The following is a 20,775-nucleotide window of genomic DNA, read 5'->3' as shown; positions in this document are numbered from 1 at the left end:
GGCGAGCGGGGCCGAGCGGGGCCGAGCGGGCCGCGGCCCCCCACGGCGAACCCTGGGCTTTTCTGGGCCGACTTTGGGGTGAATGTAACTGTCCGGTCTGTCGTGTCCCCCGTTCTCTGATGGGCGTTTGTCACCTCGAGCCGGAAGGAGACCGTGTTCACCGAGGGAGGCTCCTGAACGTTGGGGCAGGAAGGAGGGGACCCTGAAAACGGCGCAGGCTCTGCCCGGCCCAGTCCGGCCACCCTGGGGACAGGGACTTGGCCTTTGGCTTCCCCATTAGACCGAAATCGACCTGTGCCCTTTATCAGAAAGACAGTTGCTGCAGCGGTGACCGCAGGCGGCGAAAGACAGAACTAACTAAATACAACGTTCAGAGGCCCTTAGCTCCCTTCCGGGACGTTTGGAATCAGGTGTGTCCCAAAGACTCTGGCACCAGGTGGGTGGGTTTGGCTTTTCCACATTATCGTGGTGTTTTTAGCCTCAGAGACGGGAAGTCCTGAACTGAAAGTGAAATGACACAGAACCTGCAAATCCCTGGCTGTCGTGCGATTGGAAGAAATTGGGGACAGAGGGCCGCGGCCATGGGGCGAGGCAGCAGGACTCGGGCGTCCCGGGTCCGGTTCTGCTGCTGTTGGCTGCCTGAGCTTGGGCAGCCCATGTGCCCCTCCAAGGATCAGATGGGGCGGGGGTGCATCTAAACCTTGACATTTACAGCTTATGCTGCTCATGTCTTCTGTAAATATTTATTGGGCTCAACCCTCACTTCGTGTCATTGCTTCGCGTCATTGTCATTTACCTTCTAATATGGGAGACAGTAAATGGATAAATACTCCGTAGTGTGTGTCAGCGAATGACACGTGCTGTAGGGAAAGACAGAGGGTTAGGGGGACAAAGAGTGCCAGGCAGGGTGCAAGGCCCTGGGCCTTGACAGCCACTGTGGCCAAGGGAGGGGAGGAGTGACAGGCCTTGAGGGCACAGAAGGTGCAGGTGAGAAGTGACCGTGTGCTGGAGGAGTTTTGAAGGTAGAACCACAAAGACGTATTTGTGGACTGGTTGTGGGGCAGAAGAGACGGAGGCAGGAGTTAAGGCTTTAAGATTTTGGGCCCCTGTAACTGAGTTGCCACAGACTGTGACCGGAAGGAGCAGACAGCAGGTCTGTAAGAAAATCTCAGCAGCTCCGTGTGCGACATGGTGGGTTAGACGTGCCAGTCTGTCGTCAAGGGGGTGTTTGGATCTCCAAGTCCAGAGTTCAGAGGAGAGGGACCAGATGTGAATGTGGGAGTCACTGGCGTGTGGATGTATTTAAAGATGTAAGATGTCGAAATCCCCAAAGGAATGGGGGGAGATAAAGAAGCCAAAGACAGCCCAGGGCCCTCCTAGGGTTAAAGGTCACGGAGATGCTGAGTACTGGAAAGACTGAGAATTGATTTACTAATCAATGGATGTAGCAACACTGAGTTCTTTGGTGCTTTCTGGGGGATCCTGCAGAATTTTTAATTATACTCCATAACATTTGGAAAAGAATTTGTCATAGGCCTAGTGGCATGAGAGAATAATAGTCTCAAAACAGAAAAACTTCAAGTACTAAGTTTGTTTACTGTCTCCCCCCTCACTTTTTCTCTCTTGTTTACTGATATATGTGTCTAGAACACACATAGTAGGTGCTCAATAAATATCAGTTGACTTGATGGATGAATGAAACATGGCAGCTCTTTTAGTGGGTGGCAGTGCTAGTTTTCCTTATATTTTCACCACCTTAGTGAAGCCACCCTCGGCATCTTTTTCCAGGTTTTCTTCTGTCACTGAGGGGTAAGCTCAGACCTTTTGAGTATCTTTCTCATTTATTTGGCATCCCTTCCCTGCCCCCAACTGACCTACTGCCTTTTTAAGTCCCTTGCTCCTGATTTAGACCAACCCATCGGGAGACATGTTCGCTCCAAACTTTGATTTATAATGCCTGGGCCCAACCAGTCTCTTGTGAGCCAAGCACTGTGCCTTATTTCTGCCAGGGTCCTTGGTGCGTATTCAAGAGTCCAGGAGTTCTCTGATTTAGAGCACTGGTATAGAACAACGGACAGTGGCTTTTCCTTTTCCTTCTGCCTCCTTCCTGCCAGTCTACACCCAGATCTATTCAGCTCTTCTTTTACATTTTAAGTGGTGGCTGACATGTTCACTCATGGCTAGTCTGACTAGGTCTTAAGTGTGATTTCTGTTACACACAGCTCAGGCTTCACGAGCATGGAATTCAGCTGGGATGTCTAATCACCTGTAGGCTGGTATATGCGACCCAGTGCATCCTTCAATAAAGCGAACATAATGGGAAAGGTTTCAGTGCTCTTTCAACCCTTGTCACATCAAGGAGCAGGTCTCAGTTTGGTACAAGTGTGTCTTTCACTCTCTGATACCTTTTTAGCAAAAGAGAGACAGGACCCTTGTTAGGTAACAGTATCCAGCCTGAATTTAATCACATGGTTTGTTTTGTTTTCATTGTCTACATCTTTTTGGTTACCTATTTAAGGCAAGTGATGATAGCTTCCTGTATAAGGGAAGGAAAGAGAGTTTCCTTCTTTAACACACTTATTTAATAATTAAAAGTGAGGCAGTTAAATAAAAATATCAAGTAAATGCTTGTAGAGGTGGTATGCAAAACTTGAGAGGGCATGATGAAACGGTATGAGTATAGCGTAGAAATTAGGAAGGTGGAGTTTAAGTGATTGGCATTTGGCACAACTTTAGAAGTGGGAGCAGGAAAGCACGTGGAGCGCACTGTCTGCTGGCCTCCACCCCGTCCTGTGGCGCCGGACTGTGCGCCTCAGCATGGCCAGGCCGTGTCTCAGTGGGCTCACCATTCTATCCCGAGAACTAGCGAGGACTCAATAAATACTGGCTGTGTGAAATGCGGGTGAATGGGAGATCATGCAGCTCAGGTCCCTTGTTTTGCAGGTGAGAAAACTGAGGTTTAGAGGGACAGGCAATTTGCCCAGGGGCACACATTCATTTAGTGGTAGAATGGTGACTGGCCCGAATCTCTGGTTCTGAGCCTGAGCCCTTTTCACTAGTGTGTGCGGCCTGCCAGGATATGCACAGATTGTCATCAGATGTCTTGCACAGAGAACATTCAGCTCCCAGCCTTAACAAGTGCTGGTAACTCTTTAGTCATTGACCCACATGCTTCGTTTTAAGAGTGTATTTCTTTTAAATCCCAAACAATGCATTTATGCTTTTATGCACCCCCTGAACTTTGCACGGGCGCTGCCAGAGATTACATCCCCCATCAAAACCCTCCCTCCAGTATCCTCAACAGAGTTTTATCACTTTATCTAGTATTTCTCTCAAAAAATAAACATCTGTGCAACAGGGACCAGAAAACTGATTACTGAAGGAAAAAACTTCAGGAGTTTAATGAGGTCTTTACATATTGCCTTTTGAAAAAGAAATCATGGTAACTGGCTAAGTATTTCTTCACTGACCTTCCTGGAGAACAGCTAAGACCAGTCTCTGGACTCCAGGGTCAAGGGCATCACTGCTTTAGGATCACACAGTGATTGATGTTTTAATGCCACTGGGGCAGCCATCTGTCCCCCAGGCATCCTTGCAGAGCAAGGGCGGTAACTGGAGCATCTGTGTCCTCTCCGCAGATCGACTGTGGGCGCCCTGCTGGCATCTGAGGTAACGTGTTTTAATGCCTCCTGATTGCATGTCCCATTCTGTCCTTTCTCACTGCTTCCCTCCCTTTCTTCTGGCCTTCAGTGGTTTGCACAGACCCCTCCACATGGCTTTGAAACCCACTGGAGCAATTTCGTTTTTCTCCTTGTTGATTACAAGTAGTGATGAAGGAAAAAAGGGGCTGCAGAAGCCCAGTGGTGTGGGACTGTGAAGTGGCATTACAGGGCTCTTCCCTCCTGGGTCTGTAGGGGCCTGTCCCCAGGGCTGATGGTGGGGAACGGGGTGGCAGTATTGTTTCTACATCTGCCCTCTAGTAACCCCACAGCAGCTGTCACACGGGCCGCACTGCCCGCCACATGCACCCTTTCACTTTGTTCTTAAAGCTGGGATGGAAATTCTACGATGCAGATGACTATCACCCGGAGGAAAATCGTATGAAGATGGGAAAGGGGATCCCGCTGAGTGACCAGGTAACATTCGCTGCCTGCGCCTAACATGCCTATTCCACCTGGTGACACAGGTTTAGATCTCTGCGGCGCTCACTGTAGTAGAGTTCCTGAGTCATGAGATAGCCCATGTGCTGGTGTCCAAAGAGCCAGGCACACAGGAGGCCCTCTGCTTATGTTAGCTCTGGCTCTGAACTCCCTGGCTCAGCGCCAGGAGCAGTGCCACCCTCCACCCAGCTTGGGCAGGATCTACCAAAACATCTTGTGGCAGGATTTTAATCTGCAGGATGTAATCCCTGAGAGGGATATGTGGGGAATCCCTCACATGTGGGGGAGTCCATCATCTTTTCCCAGGTCCTATCAGCCTCCCACCATCGCCATACCCTGGAATCCACCCCAAAGCCAGAGTGATCTTTGCAAACTCAAATCTGGCCATGTCCCTCCTGTCTAAGACCTTTTTAGAGGCTCCCCACTGACCTCAGGGTCAAATACACAAACTCCTAAACATGTGTGGTCTGGCCTGTATGCCCAGCTCCAGCCTCCTCAGGTGCCATGCGCCCCTCCCCGTCTCCATGGGAGCCACTCTGGCCCCTCTCAGTCCCTTCTATTGCTACGATCCTCCCCACGGGCCTTCCTACCTGCTGTTCCTGCTGCTTGCCTGGAATGCGGTTCCTCCCCCTCTGCCCCGACTTAACCCTGCTAACCCTCCAGATGTCAGCTCCATGCCGCTTCCTCAGGAAGCCCTCCCTGACTGACTTCAGTAAAACCTCCACCATGAACTCTCATTGCTCCGTATTCATGTGGCCCTTGTCCCAGTTGCAACTTGACAATTGATGGTGTGCGAATTTGATTAATATTTGTCTCTGTGGCTAGACTTTACCCCCAAAGCAGCCGGGATTAGGGCTGTTGTGTTAATCATTGTATCCCCAGGGCCTGACACACAGTAAAGGTCAGAAAACATTCCTGGTGTGTTTCTGAGTGAATGAGTGAACAGCACTCTCCTGGACACAGGGCCCTGAGGCCGTTTTGTAGAGTCTCTCAAACCAGAGTTCCAGGCTGTGGATTCGCTGGTGTGATTAGCTGTCACTCAGGAGAGACCGCAGGGGCAGGACAGGGGGCTGAGGCACTCCAGAGTTCCAGGCTGTGGATTCGCTGGTGTGATTAGCTGTCACTCAGGAGAGACCGCGGGGGCAGGACAGGGGGGTGAGGCACTCAGGCCCATGCACTGAGGGTGTCCAAAGGTCAGGAACGAATGGAACTGGCCAAAGACCAACAAACACTGTGGTCTATGCTTTCAGCGGACTGGGCTCACCCCAGCTCCGCTTCCCCCCCACTCTCTTTCCTTTCTTCTGCCCTGAAGGACTGCGTCACTAAAGCATCGTCAGGTCTGTTCTAGCACTCCGGGGGTACACTTCTCTTTGTTTTGGGGGTGCAGATTGAGTTTGCAATGGTTCAAAACTTGAACCGTCAAAATTAAGCTTGCAACATTTGAGTTTATAAGACAGGCCAAGGGAACTATAAAATAGATACAGAGTAATAATTTAAATATAATAGTGATATACGAGAGATAATAAACACAGGCAAACTGGCTCCACTGCCAGGCTTGTGTGACCTTTGGCAAATGGCTTACTGTCTCTGTGCCTCACTTGCCTCCTGTGAACTAGGGATGGTAACAGGCCTATTTCATTGAGTTCTTGGGAGGGTTAAATGAGATAATATGTAGAATGTGCACAGAAAAGTACCCAAATCATACAGTAAACATCACTTTTTTTACTATTATTGCTACTAATACACACACACACAACATAAACCATTTCTATGGAGTGTGGAAAATGTGACTGTGACAGTGTCATGTTTCTCTTTGGTGAGTGCAAATAAAAGGCAAGTTAAAGAGCAAAGCAAAGCAGCCCAAGTGGATGAGCACGTAAACAGCCTTCCCTGTTCACAAGTGGCACTTGTTACGGGGACAGTAGGGACGGGGGCGGGGGTAGAATTCAGAACGGGAACTTATGTGCAGGGGAAAAGTTTATCAGTTACTGTAAGAAACACGAGTAACTTACTAAACATATTCAGGAGAAACCAGGAGATACAAGTCGGCCAGACCATAGAGAGAACCAAAGTAGGGGATGAAAGAGGTAGGACGGCAGACGGTTTGCAATCTTGGTAAGATCCCAGCAAGTCTAAGATGGAAGGCGTGGGTCACAGCTGGGTGGCACCAGTGCTGGTTGCCCTGGCCACCAGTCCCGCTGGGTTGCATTAGCTACATTTCAAAAGATCCATAAGCACATGTGGCTGGCTGCCACCATACTGAACAGCACAGCTGCAGAACATTGCCATCGTTGCAGAAAGCTCTACTGAATAGCCGTCTAGAAAGAGTCCACCCAAGCTGTGAGGAATTATTAGCAAGACAATGATATTAATAATAATTTCATCATTGGTTAGAGCATGGTGCTGATTAACACCAAGGTCCAGGGTTCGATCCCTATACTAGCCAGCCACAAAAATAATAATAATAAAGAATTTTTAAAACTACCAGTCAATGAGTCTCCCCATGTGCCGGCCCACACTGTCCTATCTGAGCTTGCAATGACATCTGAGTAGACTTCAAAGACTGTTTTTAAAAAGAAGCCTTTTTTGAAAGGAAAAAAAATATTCTCGGTTATAAATGTAATATTTGCCCTATATAGAAAATCTGGAAAGTACTAAAACATTTTTTCACATAATATTATCACCCTTGGCCTCATCTTCCAAAAATATATACTAATTGAATTTTAGAGTTTTTCTAATCTTTTTTTTGGAGGGGGGCAGGATATACAGTCGGCCCTAGGTATCCATGGGGCATTGGTTCCAGGACCTCCTGCAGATACCAAAATCTGAGGATGCTCAATGCAGATACCAAAATCTGGTTCCAGGACCTCCTGCAGATACCAAAATCTGAGGATGCTCAAGTCCCTTATATAATATTTGCATAAAACGTACTGTACATTCTTCCGTATACTTTTTTTATTTAGGCAGCTGGCTGGACAGGGATCTGATCCCTTGACCTTGGCATTATCAGCACCATGCCTTCCATATACTTTAAATACATCTCTAGACCACTTCTAATACCTAATACAATGTAAATACTATGTAAATAGCTGCTATGCTGTATTGTTTAGGAAATATGACAAGAAAAAAAGCCTGTGCATGTTCAGTATAGATGCAGATTTTTTTCCAAATATTTTCTATCCAGGTTTGTTGAATCCACGACACAGAACCCTTGGGTTCAGATGTCTAATCATGTGTTCTTTTTATATGCAGTCTTTCCTCTATGCACTTAAATTAACTTTTGCATCAGGTAAAGCTGGCCCTCTCCCCTGCCTCCGCCCCTCCCGTTCTCTCCCCCACCTCTGCCCCCCCACGTGATGGACATACTCCGTCACCCTCTGTTCCGCTGAGCCCCGTCTCTCGTCTCTCTTTAGCCATCATCCCCTTCCAGAGACACTTTATTCCTCTAGATGTTCCCATCAGATCACCGGAACCATAGACCAAGGAAACTGTCTCTGGCCTCATGACGTTCTGACCACTCTTGGTAGAACGGTCCCCTCCAAGCACTGGGCTGGGGGTGTGGTGGTTGCGCACCCCCCGCCCCATTCTTGCATGTAGGGACACTCTTGTATGTAGGTCATCGCGATAAGATGACCTTGAACACCAGATCCAGCAGGCAGAGATGCCAATTTGGGTTGTTTTCTCCTCTCTTTTCCCTCAGACTTTTTGTGTGGTTCACTTTCATACTGAATTACAGCATCCACAGTAACTGGAAGGCACAGAGCTCAGTGAATTTGCTCTAATATCTCCTTGTCCCAATTTCTTCACCTGTAAAGAGATCATGCTCACTCCCTTTCTTCCTGAAATTATGAACATACAATTGGGAGCCATGTGTCCAGATCCTTCCTAATGCCCTTACAGTAAGGTCCAGACTCCTTAGCAGGTCACTCGAGGCCTTGGCCACCCAGTCCTGACACTGTCTCCTGACCTCTCACACATACCAGCTCCCAGGGCCCCTGCTCACCAGCACTAAGATCTGCCTCCTCGTTTCCTCACGTCCTGGTGCACAGTCTTTAGTGCTCCCAGTCCTGCACTCCCCCTTCCCTGTGCTTGGCAGCCTCTGCTTCAGTTGAAATGCTTTCTATTCTTCAAGATTTACTCTTCTCAAGGTCGGACCTGATCAAAACTGACCTCTCACCTTATCGTGTTATCCCAGTCCTTTTTATTTTTCCTTTTCCTGGTGGCTGGCCCGCATGGGGATATGAACCCTTGATCCTGATGTTATCATGACCATGCTCTAACCGAGTGAGCTGACCGGCCAGCTCACAGCCCTCATCCCTGCCCTGCTGGGGACTTAATTGATCGTCTCCTTGTCTGCTTGTTCCATTAATCTGTGATTCCTTTGAGGACAGAAATCAAACCATTCATATTTATAATCCCCAATGTTTAATGTAGCACTTTGCACATATTAACATTCAGTGTTTGTGAAATCAAAACCCAGTACATACCAGATTCATGAATTAAACTCTCAAAAATTCAATGTTAGAACCGAATACTGTTTATTTTAACTATTAAATCAAAAAGTAATGTTTAAAGTGGAATTTATTTATTTTATTTAAATCCCAAAGCAGCTCAAGAAATTATATATGGGGCTGGCCGGTTAGCTCAGTCGGTTAGAGCACAGCCTGGTAACACTAACACCAAGGTCAACGGTTCAGATCCCTGTACCAGCCAGCTGCCAAAAAAAAAAAATATATATATATATATATATATATATATGACCCTGATTTTACAGATGAACAGGACAGGCGTAGAAAACTTAAGTAACTCGAGCCCAGCCACACAGTGAGGGGAGTCTCTAACCTCAAAGGTCGTATTTCTCCTACCATGTTAAAGGCCCTGATAGTCCATCAAACAAATGAGTCACAAGAAGTGAATCAGGGGCCAGCCCGGTGGCGCACTGGGAGCGCGGCGGCGCTCCTGCCGAGGGTTCGGATCCCACATACAGACCGGTTCCCGCTCACTGGCTGAGCGAGGTGTGGGAGCAACACCGAGGGTTGCGATCCCGTTGCCGGTCCCGGCCCGGTACGGGCGCCACACTGAGGGTTGCGATCCGTTGCCGGACACGAAAAAAGACAAAAAGGAAAAAAAAAAAAAAAAAGAAGTGAATCAGGGTTGGTTAAAAGGCGATAAAAGTATAAGAACAAGGGTCAGGGTGAGAGCAGGAGAGAGGGGCACAAGCACAACCCATTGTAGCGGCCTAAGCCCTTGAAGGTTTTCGAGGCGAGTGATGGCACTGACATGGTGACACAGCCACAGCGGCCTGGCTTGAAGCACCACAGGTACCAGAATTCCAATTTCCATACTGGGGCTGCTTTGGAAAAACCCATCTCCTTGTGGCTCCATGTGATCCTCCAAGGAAAAGTCCCAATCATTTAATTATGACTCACTATTTGGAAACTTCAGGAGTAAAGTTCAGAGTGCTTCATTTATCTCCAACCTTCTCGTTGTTGAGACTGTGCACACAGTCCTCTGGGGTCTGCCGGAACTTCTGATAGGGCAAGTATCTGAAAGCGTCTAATTTTGTTCAAATTGTTTTATATTTCTACTTATTAATTATAGTTTTCATAGTTGAGCTTCTGAGGAATTTTATTGACTCAGTGAATCAATGTGCTTTATTATTGACTGAAGCATTTATTAAGGTACTATTAAAGTAATAAAAAAGCATGGATTCAAGTAAAGATCTATTTCCTTGCATACAAGGAAAGAAAACTCATTCCCCAAATATGTTTTCTGTTATTTTAAATTTGTTCATGTCATTCTTATTATGAAATATTTCAGGCATGTAGTGAGTACAACAAATAATATAGTCAGTGCCCACCTTAATGAAATAATGTATTTGTTTCCTAAACCATAAAATAATACAGATAGATCTCCATTTCCACAGCACAAATAGTAACGTTTATGCAGGTGGGGTGGAGGAAAGGTATAATATGAGTAAAATCACAAAACACAGGTTTGCCCCTTTGCTAATGGGAAGGAAGATGCACTGGTATTTAAACAAATTCTCCCTCCTTGGTTCACCCCAAATCCATCATAAACATTTACTCATGCTCAGCCTCCTTGATATTGTCAACACAATAAACGTGGGTTCATCTCTCACGTGAGAACACCACTTATCGGGTTTACATGGTTCCTGTATAAACTAAAATGCCAGTTGATTAATTCCAAGAGAAATATAAATGTCACATGGTGCAAAACACTTGCATTAATCTGATACACATTTTCAGAAACCAACATACAATAGAAGGCTTCTTATTGAACATGGAAGAGTTGGGGCCAAAGTTTCCAATAGTGTGAGACCATTCGTCCCTTTAGTAGGAGGAATTTTGCTAATGAGAATGTGATGTCCAAAAGCCAGTGGCCAAGACTCCGTGTCCTCTGGACAGTACTCCACTATCTCAGTCTGCAGTGCTCTGCTCTGGGGTCCGTGCCTACCCACGTGCTTCCTTTATGTCTGAAGATGTTTAGTTGGATCACATATGTCTTGCTGGCCTGGGTCATTCTTGCTCCTTCACATGACCGTCCGTATACGTCTCTGCTCCTTTCCATTAACTGTTGATTTTTAAATTTAACCCTTAGAGAACAATCTTATTTCATTCTTTTCCAAGTCCTTAGGAAAGTACCTCATTGTGGCCCCCATTTGTCGTAAGAAGATACATCCTTGGACTCATTAGCTTTATAGAAGTTGACATCACTTCTGTGATTCGAAGCCAGATGCCACCATTTGCATGTGCCACATGCTGAGGTTAGAAATCAGCCCCTAAGTGCTTATTATTCCACTTCACCAAGTAGGTGGCCTGTGCTTCCCTCCCTGCAGGCTGTGGGTGCCACGTCATACAGGACTGAACCCAGGGGAAGGAAGCAGAACCTACCCTGCTGACGGGTGGGCTTCAAGGCCCTATTCCACTACAGCCTTCTGTTAGAGGAGCTGTTTTAGAAAATGTACCCAAGGGCAAAAGAAAGAAAGAAAGAAAAAAGCTTATAAATAACAGTATTATTTTTTTCATCTCCATTAGTCCACAAATGCAGTAGAAAAGCTTGGCTAATCACAGGGGGAATACAAGAAAGAAAGGAATTTAGAAAGATGTGTTCAAATGGTACTTTAGAGATTAACTCAAACCCAAAGTAATCATGTCTGGAGTACAGGACCAAACGCACCCAGAACGGTGTCCAGTCTCCCTAAGCATGCAATAAGCATTTGTAAAGGGGTGAAGGAAGGTGGAAATTCAAAGTTGTGCTTGAATTGGCAGCTTCTCCCAAGAACAATTTTTCAACAAAAAATACTGCAGCAGGAGCAATTTTTCAACAAAAAATACTGCAGAGCTCAGTCAGTCCAGCTAATTATTCCTGCTTACCTAGAATCCTTGACACCCTTCCCTGTTCACCACCATAAGCCCAGAAAATACTATATTGCAGTGGTAATTTCAAGTTGCATACATATATCCTCTCCAATTTTTATCTCCACAAAGATTCTATAGAACATATAATTTTTGAGTATGACGTCCTGGAAAACTTTGCCAATAACAAACATTAAACATATACACTCTTTTCCAAAAGCATTAAGTCTCCCCATATATTCTAACTTCATTAATAGAGTTGTCTGTGGTCTGCAGATATGTAGCTGGTAAGCCTGATCATCTCATGGCTACATTTACACACTTGTTCCACTAAACACATGGAGACAAGTGCTAACATAAACAGATGTTTCATTTGTTAAATACATTTAAGCTACAATGTTTATACGTGACAGTAGCTGTTATAGTATGAGTAATGATTTGTGTGAATTAAATAGCTATTGTCATTTAGGATATAAATTGTATACATTGTGTAGCTGTTGTCCTTTGATCTCTACTTTGCTTGAATTTTATAGCTATCGCATTTGAACTCCCAAGTGATCTCTGGGTGAACAGGTGTGCATGGTGGTAAAGTCTTAGAGTTCTGTGATTAGTAAAAGTTCCAGGAGCCTCAAACCAACATTAGCACACAATGCTTTAAAAAAATTTTGTTTGATATGAAGAAAAAAATACCATTTATAATCCTCTGTCCCTTCTAAGGAGGGTGAGTCCTAGGAACTGGAGGTCTTTGGTTTGCTGAGCACCAAGTGACAACCTTGGTAGAATGACCTTTCACTTACTGAAGGTTGAATTACTCTGAATTAGAAATGGAGAAAGCCTGTGCCCAGGGGAGACATGCAGGAGCTAAAGGTGGTCAGTGGAGCTGGAAAGCTTAAAAGGCCCCTCATGAAAAAGACCACCAGAAAAACAAAGATGGCCAAGGGCCTAACCAAGGTCAAAGGCAAAATGAGAAAATCTAAGGCGCAGAATCAAAGTGGTAAGACTGAACTAAACCTGAATACCCCCTCTCCCCCAGGTTTTTGAACTGCATAAAGGACAGAAGGGCAGGGGGCTGAGGTTTTGATGCCCCTGTAGAGATGGGAGATGAGGCTGTAAAGCCGCTATGAAGCATGGAGCTGGACCTGAGTATCTTGCACAAAGTCTTCATATAAGGGCTCTCTTAGAATGAGGATTAAACATATTTCCACCCACTGGACTCAAAAGCAGCAAAGTGTCTGGCTGTCTCCCCTGGGCCACAGGTGGAAAAAGTCATCCTTGAGAAACTGGAACCCCTACTACACTCAGATTTACATTATATAGCAGAGAGGCACCAAGCTGAAAACTTGATATATATGATTGGACTAGAATTGGTGAAATATGGAAATATTTACAAAATGCAGGACTCCCACAAGAGAAAAACTCTTCCGCTAAAGATAAAAACTACAATCAGAAATTACAAACCATACAAGGAAAATGAACCACTATGGGGGACAATCTGCAAAAACATGAATTCAGGAAGTTGCCTTCCAAGAAACAGACATAATAAAAATCAAACGGAAGACAAGAACAGAAAATTTGAAAAAGAATGAAATAATATTAGAATGAAGCATAAACAATGGATGGATTAAACAACACACTAGACACGGCTGAAGAGAGAACTAGTGAATTAGAAGGCAGATTGGAGGATATTACCCAGAGTGAAGGCAAGAGCTAAATAGTTAGAAAATAGCCAAGAAAAATGAAGAGACATGTGATAAAATGACAAGCTTCCCACAGTTAAAAGGAGTCCAAGGAGAACAGAATATGTGGAGGAAAGGCAATATTCCAAGATATAATAACAGTTTTCCAGAGCATGAGTGTTCAGACTGAACACACAAAATGAGTCTTGAGCAGGATAAACAGTAAAGCTGCAAAGCATCAAGGACAAAGAGGTTTTTTTCCTAACTAGAGCTACCAAAGAGAAAGTATTTTTTCTAAAGGATTGACCAATATACCAAGAGAGAGTCTCAACAATAGAGGCCTAAAATACAGAGAAATAATTATTCAAACTGTTGAAGGAAAATAATTGTCAACCAAGAATTCTTCACCAACTAAAATCCTATTTGAGAGTAAGAGTGAAATAAAGACATTTTCTGACATACACAAAGACAGGAGGGGGAACTGTCAACTTCTCAGTCTAATGAAGGAATTTAAAATAACTTTAAAATTGACACATCAAGCAGATAAAAGAAATTAGTAAGGATACAGAAGATTCGAACAAATGTATCAAACCTGACATAAGGATTAATGGATATTCTTTTCAAGTACACACGGAACATTTATAAAAGTTGACCATGTACTAGACCACAAAAGATGTTGCCACAAATTCCAAAGAATCAATATCATACCAATCATATTTCTTACCATAATGCAGTTGAATTATAAATCAATAATTAAAATTCTCACACATCACCAAAATGGTTGGGAACTCTACAAATCAGAGAAATTTAAAAACAAAAATTAACATTCATATAAATAATTTGCAAGTTAAAGTCATGATGGAAATTATAAAATATTAGGAAATGTATGACAAAAGTATAGTCATCCCTTGTTGTGATCCACAGGGGACTGGTTCCAGGACCCCCTATGGATACTAAAATCTATTGGTGCTAAAGTCTCTTCTATAAAATGATGCAGTATTTGCATATAACTTATGCACATACTCTCCCATATACTTTAAATCATCTCTAGATTAGTTATAGTGCCTAATACAATGTAAATACTATTCAAATAGTTGTTATACTGTGTTGTTTATTTGTATTATTTTTTATTGTTGCATTGTTGTTTATTTTCTTTGGATATTTTGGTTGGTTGAATCCATAGATGCAGAACCCAAAGATATGGAGGGCTGACTGTGCTATCAATTAAAACTTATGGGATGCAGTTAAAATGTTACTTAGAAGGAAACATAGAGCCTCTGAATATATTTTTAGAAAATACCAAGAGTGAAAAGTAATGAGCTAAGTGTTCAACAGAAGTATTAAAAAAAGTGTAGGAAGTAACAGAATGCTAGTGAAAAGAAACTATGTAGATGAAAAACAAAGCTAATTATTTGAAAAAATAAAAATAGACAAATCTCTACCAAGACTGATCCACAGGAAAGAAAAAAGCACAATTAAGATGAAGAATGAAAAGAGGGCTCTGAACACGTGATGCCAGCACGTCCGAAGACAGACAAATTGGAACTCCAAATCGGAACTGTGGGGGATGGGCTTGGGTGGCAGTGATCGGGTGGCAGAGATGCTGCTCAGGGACGTGCTTTTCCCCCCAAATGAAAACATGACCTCGCTGGTGCTGCCCTTGGCCTGAGAATCAGAAGGGCCCAGAGATCTGTGTGATTTATAGTTAGGGCATGGATTGCTCAAGTTACTTCCTTTGACGTAATGGTAAAAGTAATAAAAAGTACTGCCTTGCACGGAGTGTAACCTGCAGCGATGAGCGACGTTACGGGCTCTGGCGGCCTGGACGCCCAGCTGAGAAGGGCCGACTGCTCCTACTGAGCTGCTTCCACCAGCGACCTGACTCCTTACCAAATAAGGAGTGTACAGGTCTAGTCTCTTCTGCTGCCTTATATGTTATGGTTACCAAAACTGAATCAAGTATGAAGCCTGAAAACAACACAATGCTCATTAAAGAAGTTGAATCTGTAATCAGAGTTCTCCCCTCTTTTCAAAAGGCCCCAGGCCCAGAAGTTTTTCAGATGACTTTTATCAAATAATATATTGTATGCAAACTGTTTCAAAGAACAGAAAAAGAGGGAAAGCTATCCTCATTCTATGAAGCTAGTATATAACCTTGATACCAAAATTTAATATGGAATATGTAAGAAAAAAACTGTAGGCCAGTCTTACTGAAGTATATAAATTCAAAAATCCTAAGATGATAGAATGATAGTAGTCAAAAGCCTAAAAGCAAGGACTTTTTAAAATATATCATGTTTGAGGAATAAGAATCAAAATAATAGGGGATGGGCACTGGGTTATTAGTGCCCAGAACTTTGTTTTGTATTATTTAGTTTACTTTTGTATGTGTGTGTGTTTTTCCGTCATAAAAAGTTTTTGTTTTCATTTTTTCAATGCCAATGTTTTCAATAGCCAATAATCAGGATTTACCCCAGAAACAGTTCTAAGGAGCATTTCTTTGTGAAACACGATAGGGTATCCTACGTAAACTTCCTCTGTCTTTTCTGTAGTAAAATATAACTTTGCTTACAATGCTTTTATCAGAGGGGAGTTTTGTTTTTGGAGGGTCTGAAGAATAAGGCCAGGGGACAGCTGACATAGGGTTTATGTAGGACCCCCCTGCATTTTGAGATCAGAGGCACCTAGAGAATACAGGCAATACAATAAACGATTTGTAAAACATCAGAACCACAGAAAACATACATTGAATGTAGAGATTAAGATGAAGGGAGATATATGTTGGTATTTTAGAGCAATTTTTATAATAATGAAAAGTGCTACTGACACCCCAGCCAAGAAAATCTTTCTGAGGTTGACTCCCCAGTGACGTGGCCCCCGAGCCTTGTGCATGGCCTACTTCTCAAACTATTAAGATCTCTCTGGATTTTAACATTTGTGAACATAACAATGTTTCTATATAGACAGTGCCAGGAAAAGTCACTTTGTGTCTGCTTTACTTTCAGGACAGGATTCCATGGCTCTGCAACTTGCATGACATTTTATTAAGGTAAGAGACCACTGGGTCTTGGCATAGGCCAGTGAGTAAAGAAAACCCATCAGAATGTACAGGAGGAAAAAAATACACTCTTGAAATCACAGCTGACTGATGATAAAGGATCCCAGAAATAAAATGTACTTCTATCAAATAACCAACAAGATTGCAGCCAGCACAGACAGCGTGTAGGTTAGTCAGGCTCTGGAGACAAACCTCCTAAGACAGCTCCACAATTACTAGCTGGGGATCTTGATCAGCCACTTGGTTTCATAAGCCTGTTGCTTTGCTTGTAAAATGGGGTACACAGAGGCCCTCCTCACAGATTACTGTGAAGAATAAGTGAGATGGTGCATGGGTAACACTTAGAACAGTGTCTGATACACAGTAAGTGCTCAAAAAATGTTAACTGAAGGCACCCTGTAATAGCCTATCACTTTTTCTTCCCCCTACTTCAAGCTGTGACAACCAAGAAGACCTGAGAGGTCATTTGTAAGTCAACAGATAATTGGCCACCAGGACTGGAGTCCGGCATCGTCCAGCTCTGTACCATGCCTGTGAGCAAATGGGACCCCCCTACCCATCTGAGGGCCTGACTCCACTGAAAATCCTGGTTGGCACATGGAGAAGGATAAAGAAAAGGCAGGGAATGAGTTACAAATCTTGCGTTCTAAGATAAATTATATTTCATCCACCTAAAACCATCTAGGCCATATGAAGATGGAATACACTTATCGCTAAAAATTCAGCTTGCCTTTTTCACACCCCATTGACATGACTGGCAGCTTACGGTTTGCATGGAGTTTTGATTTAGAGGTTCAGGTTCAGGATTTCCGGGTTTGAGAACTCCTGCCCACCGGGGTCTCTAACATGGACAGACTCGTGACAGTCTACTTACTGTGCTGTACTCCTGACCAGAACGGAAGCAGAAGCGAGGATCCTCAGCAGGGCACAGATCAGAACTGCAGACCCAGAAGGAGCAGACTCTCACTGTGGCCCTGGGAAGAGCCTCCGAGGCTCAGTACACACGTTTGCTTCTGATGACATGCTCCACCTGCTGGGACTCCAGTCTAAGCTGGCCGTAAGATTGAGGGGAGGACGTTTCAGACTCTCAGTTCTGAAGAGAACTTTCTACTAGATACCAAGCCAAGTTAACACTCCACCTCCTAACTCGGGGGTCCCTTCCAGGCCCCAAGAGGACCAAGTCCCACACACCGCGCTGGCTGGTCGCTGGGGCTGGCTGGTTTCCCCTTACTGGTGCCGTGTTGCGCTGCCCCTATTTCTGGCTCGGGATTCTCCCTCAGCACATCCCTGGAAACCCCTCACGTCCTGCTCAACTTGCCCACGCAGGGGCTGAGGTTCCCTCGCTCCCACCTTCTCCAGCTCCACACTGGCAACTCCCCCAGGCTCTGCCAACACACTGCAGGACAGGAATGGGGAGAAGTCAGTTGTAGAATGCAAACCACTGACATCCTGGGGAGGACCTGAGCCAAGCTGTCTGCGTGGCACACACCTGCTGGCAGCCCCCTGTGCCCACACGCTGAGGCTGAGCCACAGCCTGCATCCATAGGAACAGAAACAACACTCGCCGAGCGCTTCTGTGTACCTTGATCAACTCTCTCCTTACAGCAGCTCTGGGGGCAGGTACTCTGAGCAGCCCCATTTACCGAAGATGAGCTGATGCTCAGGGAGGTAAATGCCTTTGCCCAAGACTGTTCGGTTCACTAGTGCTTCCAGGACTGCCTTGCACTTAACCACTTCCTGTCGCCTTCCCCTGGCAGTAAAGTAGGACTGGAGTCCTCCACCTAGAATTGACACCGACTATTTTAAATATCGTCATTCTTTAGCTTGTCTTTTTTTTTTTTTTTTAAACAGAGATGTATCCTCAGGACAGCACGTGGTTCTAGCCTGTTCAGCCCTGAAGAAAATGTACAGAGACATCCTCATCCGAGGAAAAGATGGTGCAGCTCTGAAGCATGAGGAGTCAGGAGAGAAAGAAAGGCTGGCTGAAGTGCAGCTCTTGGTGGTCCATCTGAGGGGGTCGTTTGAAGTCATCTCTGGACGCTTACTCAAGAGAAAAGGACATTTCATGCCCCCTGAGTTACTGCAGTCCCAGTTTGAGACTCTGGAGCCCCCAGCAGCTCCAGAAAACTTTATCCAAGTCAGTGTGGACAGCAGTCTTTCAGAGGTAATTGCTACAGTTATGGAAACTTTAAAAATGAAATCAGAATCATTTCTTATCAGTGGTCCACAGCAGAATTAGGAATAAATCTCTAGCCCATTCCAAACCTTGTTCCAGTCTCCTTGCCTGTACTGTACTCTGAATTCTTCTTAAGGTGAACAAACCACAATGTGTTGAGATACTATACTTGTTTGGATGTATTTTTAGGAATTTGTGACATACTTAGCACCATGTGCTGCTATGTTGGGAGAAGAGGAGAGGGAACTTTAAAGGTCAAGCTTAAACTGAAGTTTAAATTCATCTGTGACCCAATCAAATGATCAGAGGAAATTCTGTCATCCATGTTGGAAACGATTACCTTTTTTAGAACGTTCTCGCTCATGCCTTTATTTGTACGAATAAATGAAACTTGGCTATCCTTGACATTCCTGGAAATTAACTGGCCTCAGGAGCAGAAATGTGTGTAAAACCAGCCACCTGCCAAAAAGTCATTTCACATCACACACCTCCTAATTCTGTCCTGTGGTTCAATTCAGTGGCTCTTAAGCTGAGGTCCCAAAAGACAGTAATAACAAAACAAGCAACTTTGTGCAGTTCTTCAAACAGCCCGATGCAGGCGTATTTACCAGCAGCAATACAAGTCTCTTGCCTTTTGCCTAAAAAAGCCTGTCAACTGAAAGTGGTAGCACTGTCTCTTGCTGATCACAGCTCTCTGCTGAGCAACTGTGTGTTATGTATATGTGTACAATTTAAACACAGAAAGGTAAATAACTGCTACTTAAAAGGTAGAGTTTGGCCAACAAAATCTTTCATGATAGTAAAAAAAAATCACTTTGGTAGAAAAAAGGCTGAGAACTACTACTTTAGAGAAAAAAAAATACGCTTTTCAAGTTGGGGAGCTGTGAAGATAGTTCACTTAAGACATTCCTACTCCAAAATGTCTGAATTTGCGCAGTGGCAAAGCTGGAGGACAGATCGAAGCAATCAGCCCAAAGTATGTGGGCACTGCCGCTGGGACTACCCGAGGCGTGGGATTTCTGGCACAGCATTAGACAGTTGATGCATGTGATCATAGAGGAGCCCCTTACATTTCTTTGTCACTCTGCCATCTGTGGCACGGAGAACACCTGTTCTGTGTGAGTGTCTTCACCCCTCTCCAGCACGGGCTGATTTCCCTTTTCAGTGAAGAAAGCAGGCGCAGGCTCAGACGCCTGACAGACACAGTCTCCCACAATTCAACCGCTTTGCTGTTCTTGTGGTTTCTATTTTTACTTTCCTTCTAGTTGAGACAAGTGACATTACGGTTTCTTTAAAAATATACATATTTAAATAAAGTGGGTTGCTTCAAGATAAAAAGTACACATGGTTCATGGATATACAAAAACCGCAAAGGGAGAACTTCAGGGACTAAAGTGTGGGGTTCCCTGATCCAGTCTACCCGTCATTTTACAGACAGGCCTCCTGAGACCAGGGCTGTGTCGACCCACCCACCCTCCTGCTGGAAGAGCGTCGGCGATGGACACGAGGCAGGCGAAAGAGCACGAGAGCCTCTATGGCCAAGACATGCAAGGAAACCTTCCAGGAGGCAGGGAGGCACCACTGGTGCGGCAGCAGCTGATCCAGCAGGCAGCATGGGGGGTCAGAGGTGCTTACCAAGGCACCAGCTGTGGAGTCCCCCACTGGGCTCTAGGAAGATGCTCTATCCTCTATCCCAACCAGGCCCCAGCCACCCTGCAGGGCCCACTGGTTAGCTCTGGCCAGAGAGTGAGTTTTAGAACCAGTTACGTTTTCTTTCACAAGAGCATGCTGTCTTTGACTTGGGAACCACGAATAGAGTAAGTGCTCGTGGAATTAAAGGGCCCTTCTGGGTGGATGGCGCTTGCCTAAGAAAATGTGGAGCCCTGTTGCTTCCTCTCTGCCAAGCTACTGGGGGACCTCCTGCCTGGCTTCAGTTTCCATCAACCCTCATGTTCAGGGTCCAGGCCCTTCCACTCTAGCTGCATGAGTTCCCTTTCCCCTCAGATGTAGAGGAGGGGATCCGTCAACCCACTGCACTTGGTGAGTCTGGACTGAGTACGTGACGGGCATTCTGGAAGGCTGAGGGCACGTAACACAAAGCCCTGGCTCTCAGGTGGCCCGAGTCGGGGTGGAAAGCCTAAGGCATCAGGTGTTCTCTGGCTCAGGCTAGATCCCCCATGAGAAAAGAAAGACATAGGCCAGCCCGTGGCTCGCTCTGTAGAGTGCAGTGCTGATAACACCAAGGCCACGGGTTCGGATCTTATATAGGGATGGCCGGTTTGTTCACTGGCTGAGCGTGGTGCTGACAACAAGCCAAGGGTTGAGA

The 20,775-nt window shown here is 45.0% G+C and overlaps 1 protein-coding gene across 2 annotated transcripts; it reads left to right on the top strand.

Annotated features, from left to right (window-relative positions):
• Positions 1-328: 328 nt before the first annotated feature.
• IDNK (idnK, gluconokinase homolog (E. coli)) lies at positions 329-18,854 on the top strand. 2 transcript variants are annotated; one of them, XM_008569050.1, is made up of 5 exons: positions 329-410; positions 3,639-3,669; positions 4,050-4,136; positions 16,221-16,264; positions 18,125-18,854. In XM_008569050.1, the coding sequence occupies exons 3-5, from the start codon at positions 4,101-4,103 to the stop codon at positions 18,510-18,512; spliced, it is 468 nt and encodes a 155-aa protein (XP_008567272.1). In that variant the 5' UTR covers positions 329-410; positions 3,639-3,669; positions 4,050-4,100; the 3' UTR covers positions 18,513-18,854. The 2 variants fall into 2 exon arrangements, with proteins under 2 accessions (XP_008567272.1, XP_008567273.1); XM_008569051.1 differs by lacking the exons at positions 329-410; positions 3,639-3,669 and having other exon boundaries at positions 4,032-4,136.
• Positions 18,855-20,775: the final 1,921 nt, after the last annotated feature.

Source organism: Galeopterus variegatus, unplaced genomic scaffold (assembly GCF_000696425.1).
Source record: "Galeopterus variegatus unplaced genomic scaffold, G_variegatus-3.0.2 Scaffold460, whole genome shotgun sequence".
Lineage (NCBI taxonomy): Eukaryota > Metazoa > Chordata > Mammalia > Dermoptera > Cynocephalidae > Galeopterus > Galeopterus variegatus.
Note: the sequence above shows the minus strand (reverse complement) of the source record. Positions and strands in the feature narration are given on the sequence as shown.

Bases quoted from the DNA above. Each gene is read 5' to 3' on its own strand.
- IDNK (XM_008569050.1), top strand. From the start codon at position 4,101: ATGAAGATGGGAAAGGGGATCCCGCTGAGTGACCAG. The intron at 4,137-16,220 runs GTAACATTCGCT...CTTTACTTTCAG, and splicing joins GGATCCCGCTGAGTGACCAG to GACAGGATTCCATGGCTCTG. The intron at 16,265-18,124 runs GTAAGAGACCAC...TTTTTTAAACAG, and splicing joins TTGCATGACATTTTATTAAG to AGATGTATCCTCAGGACAGC.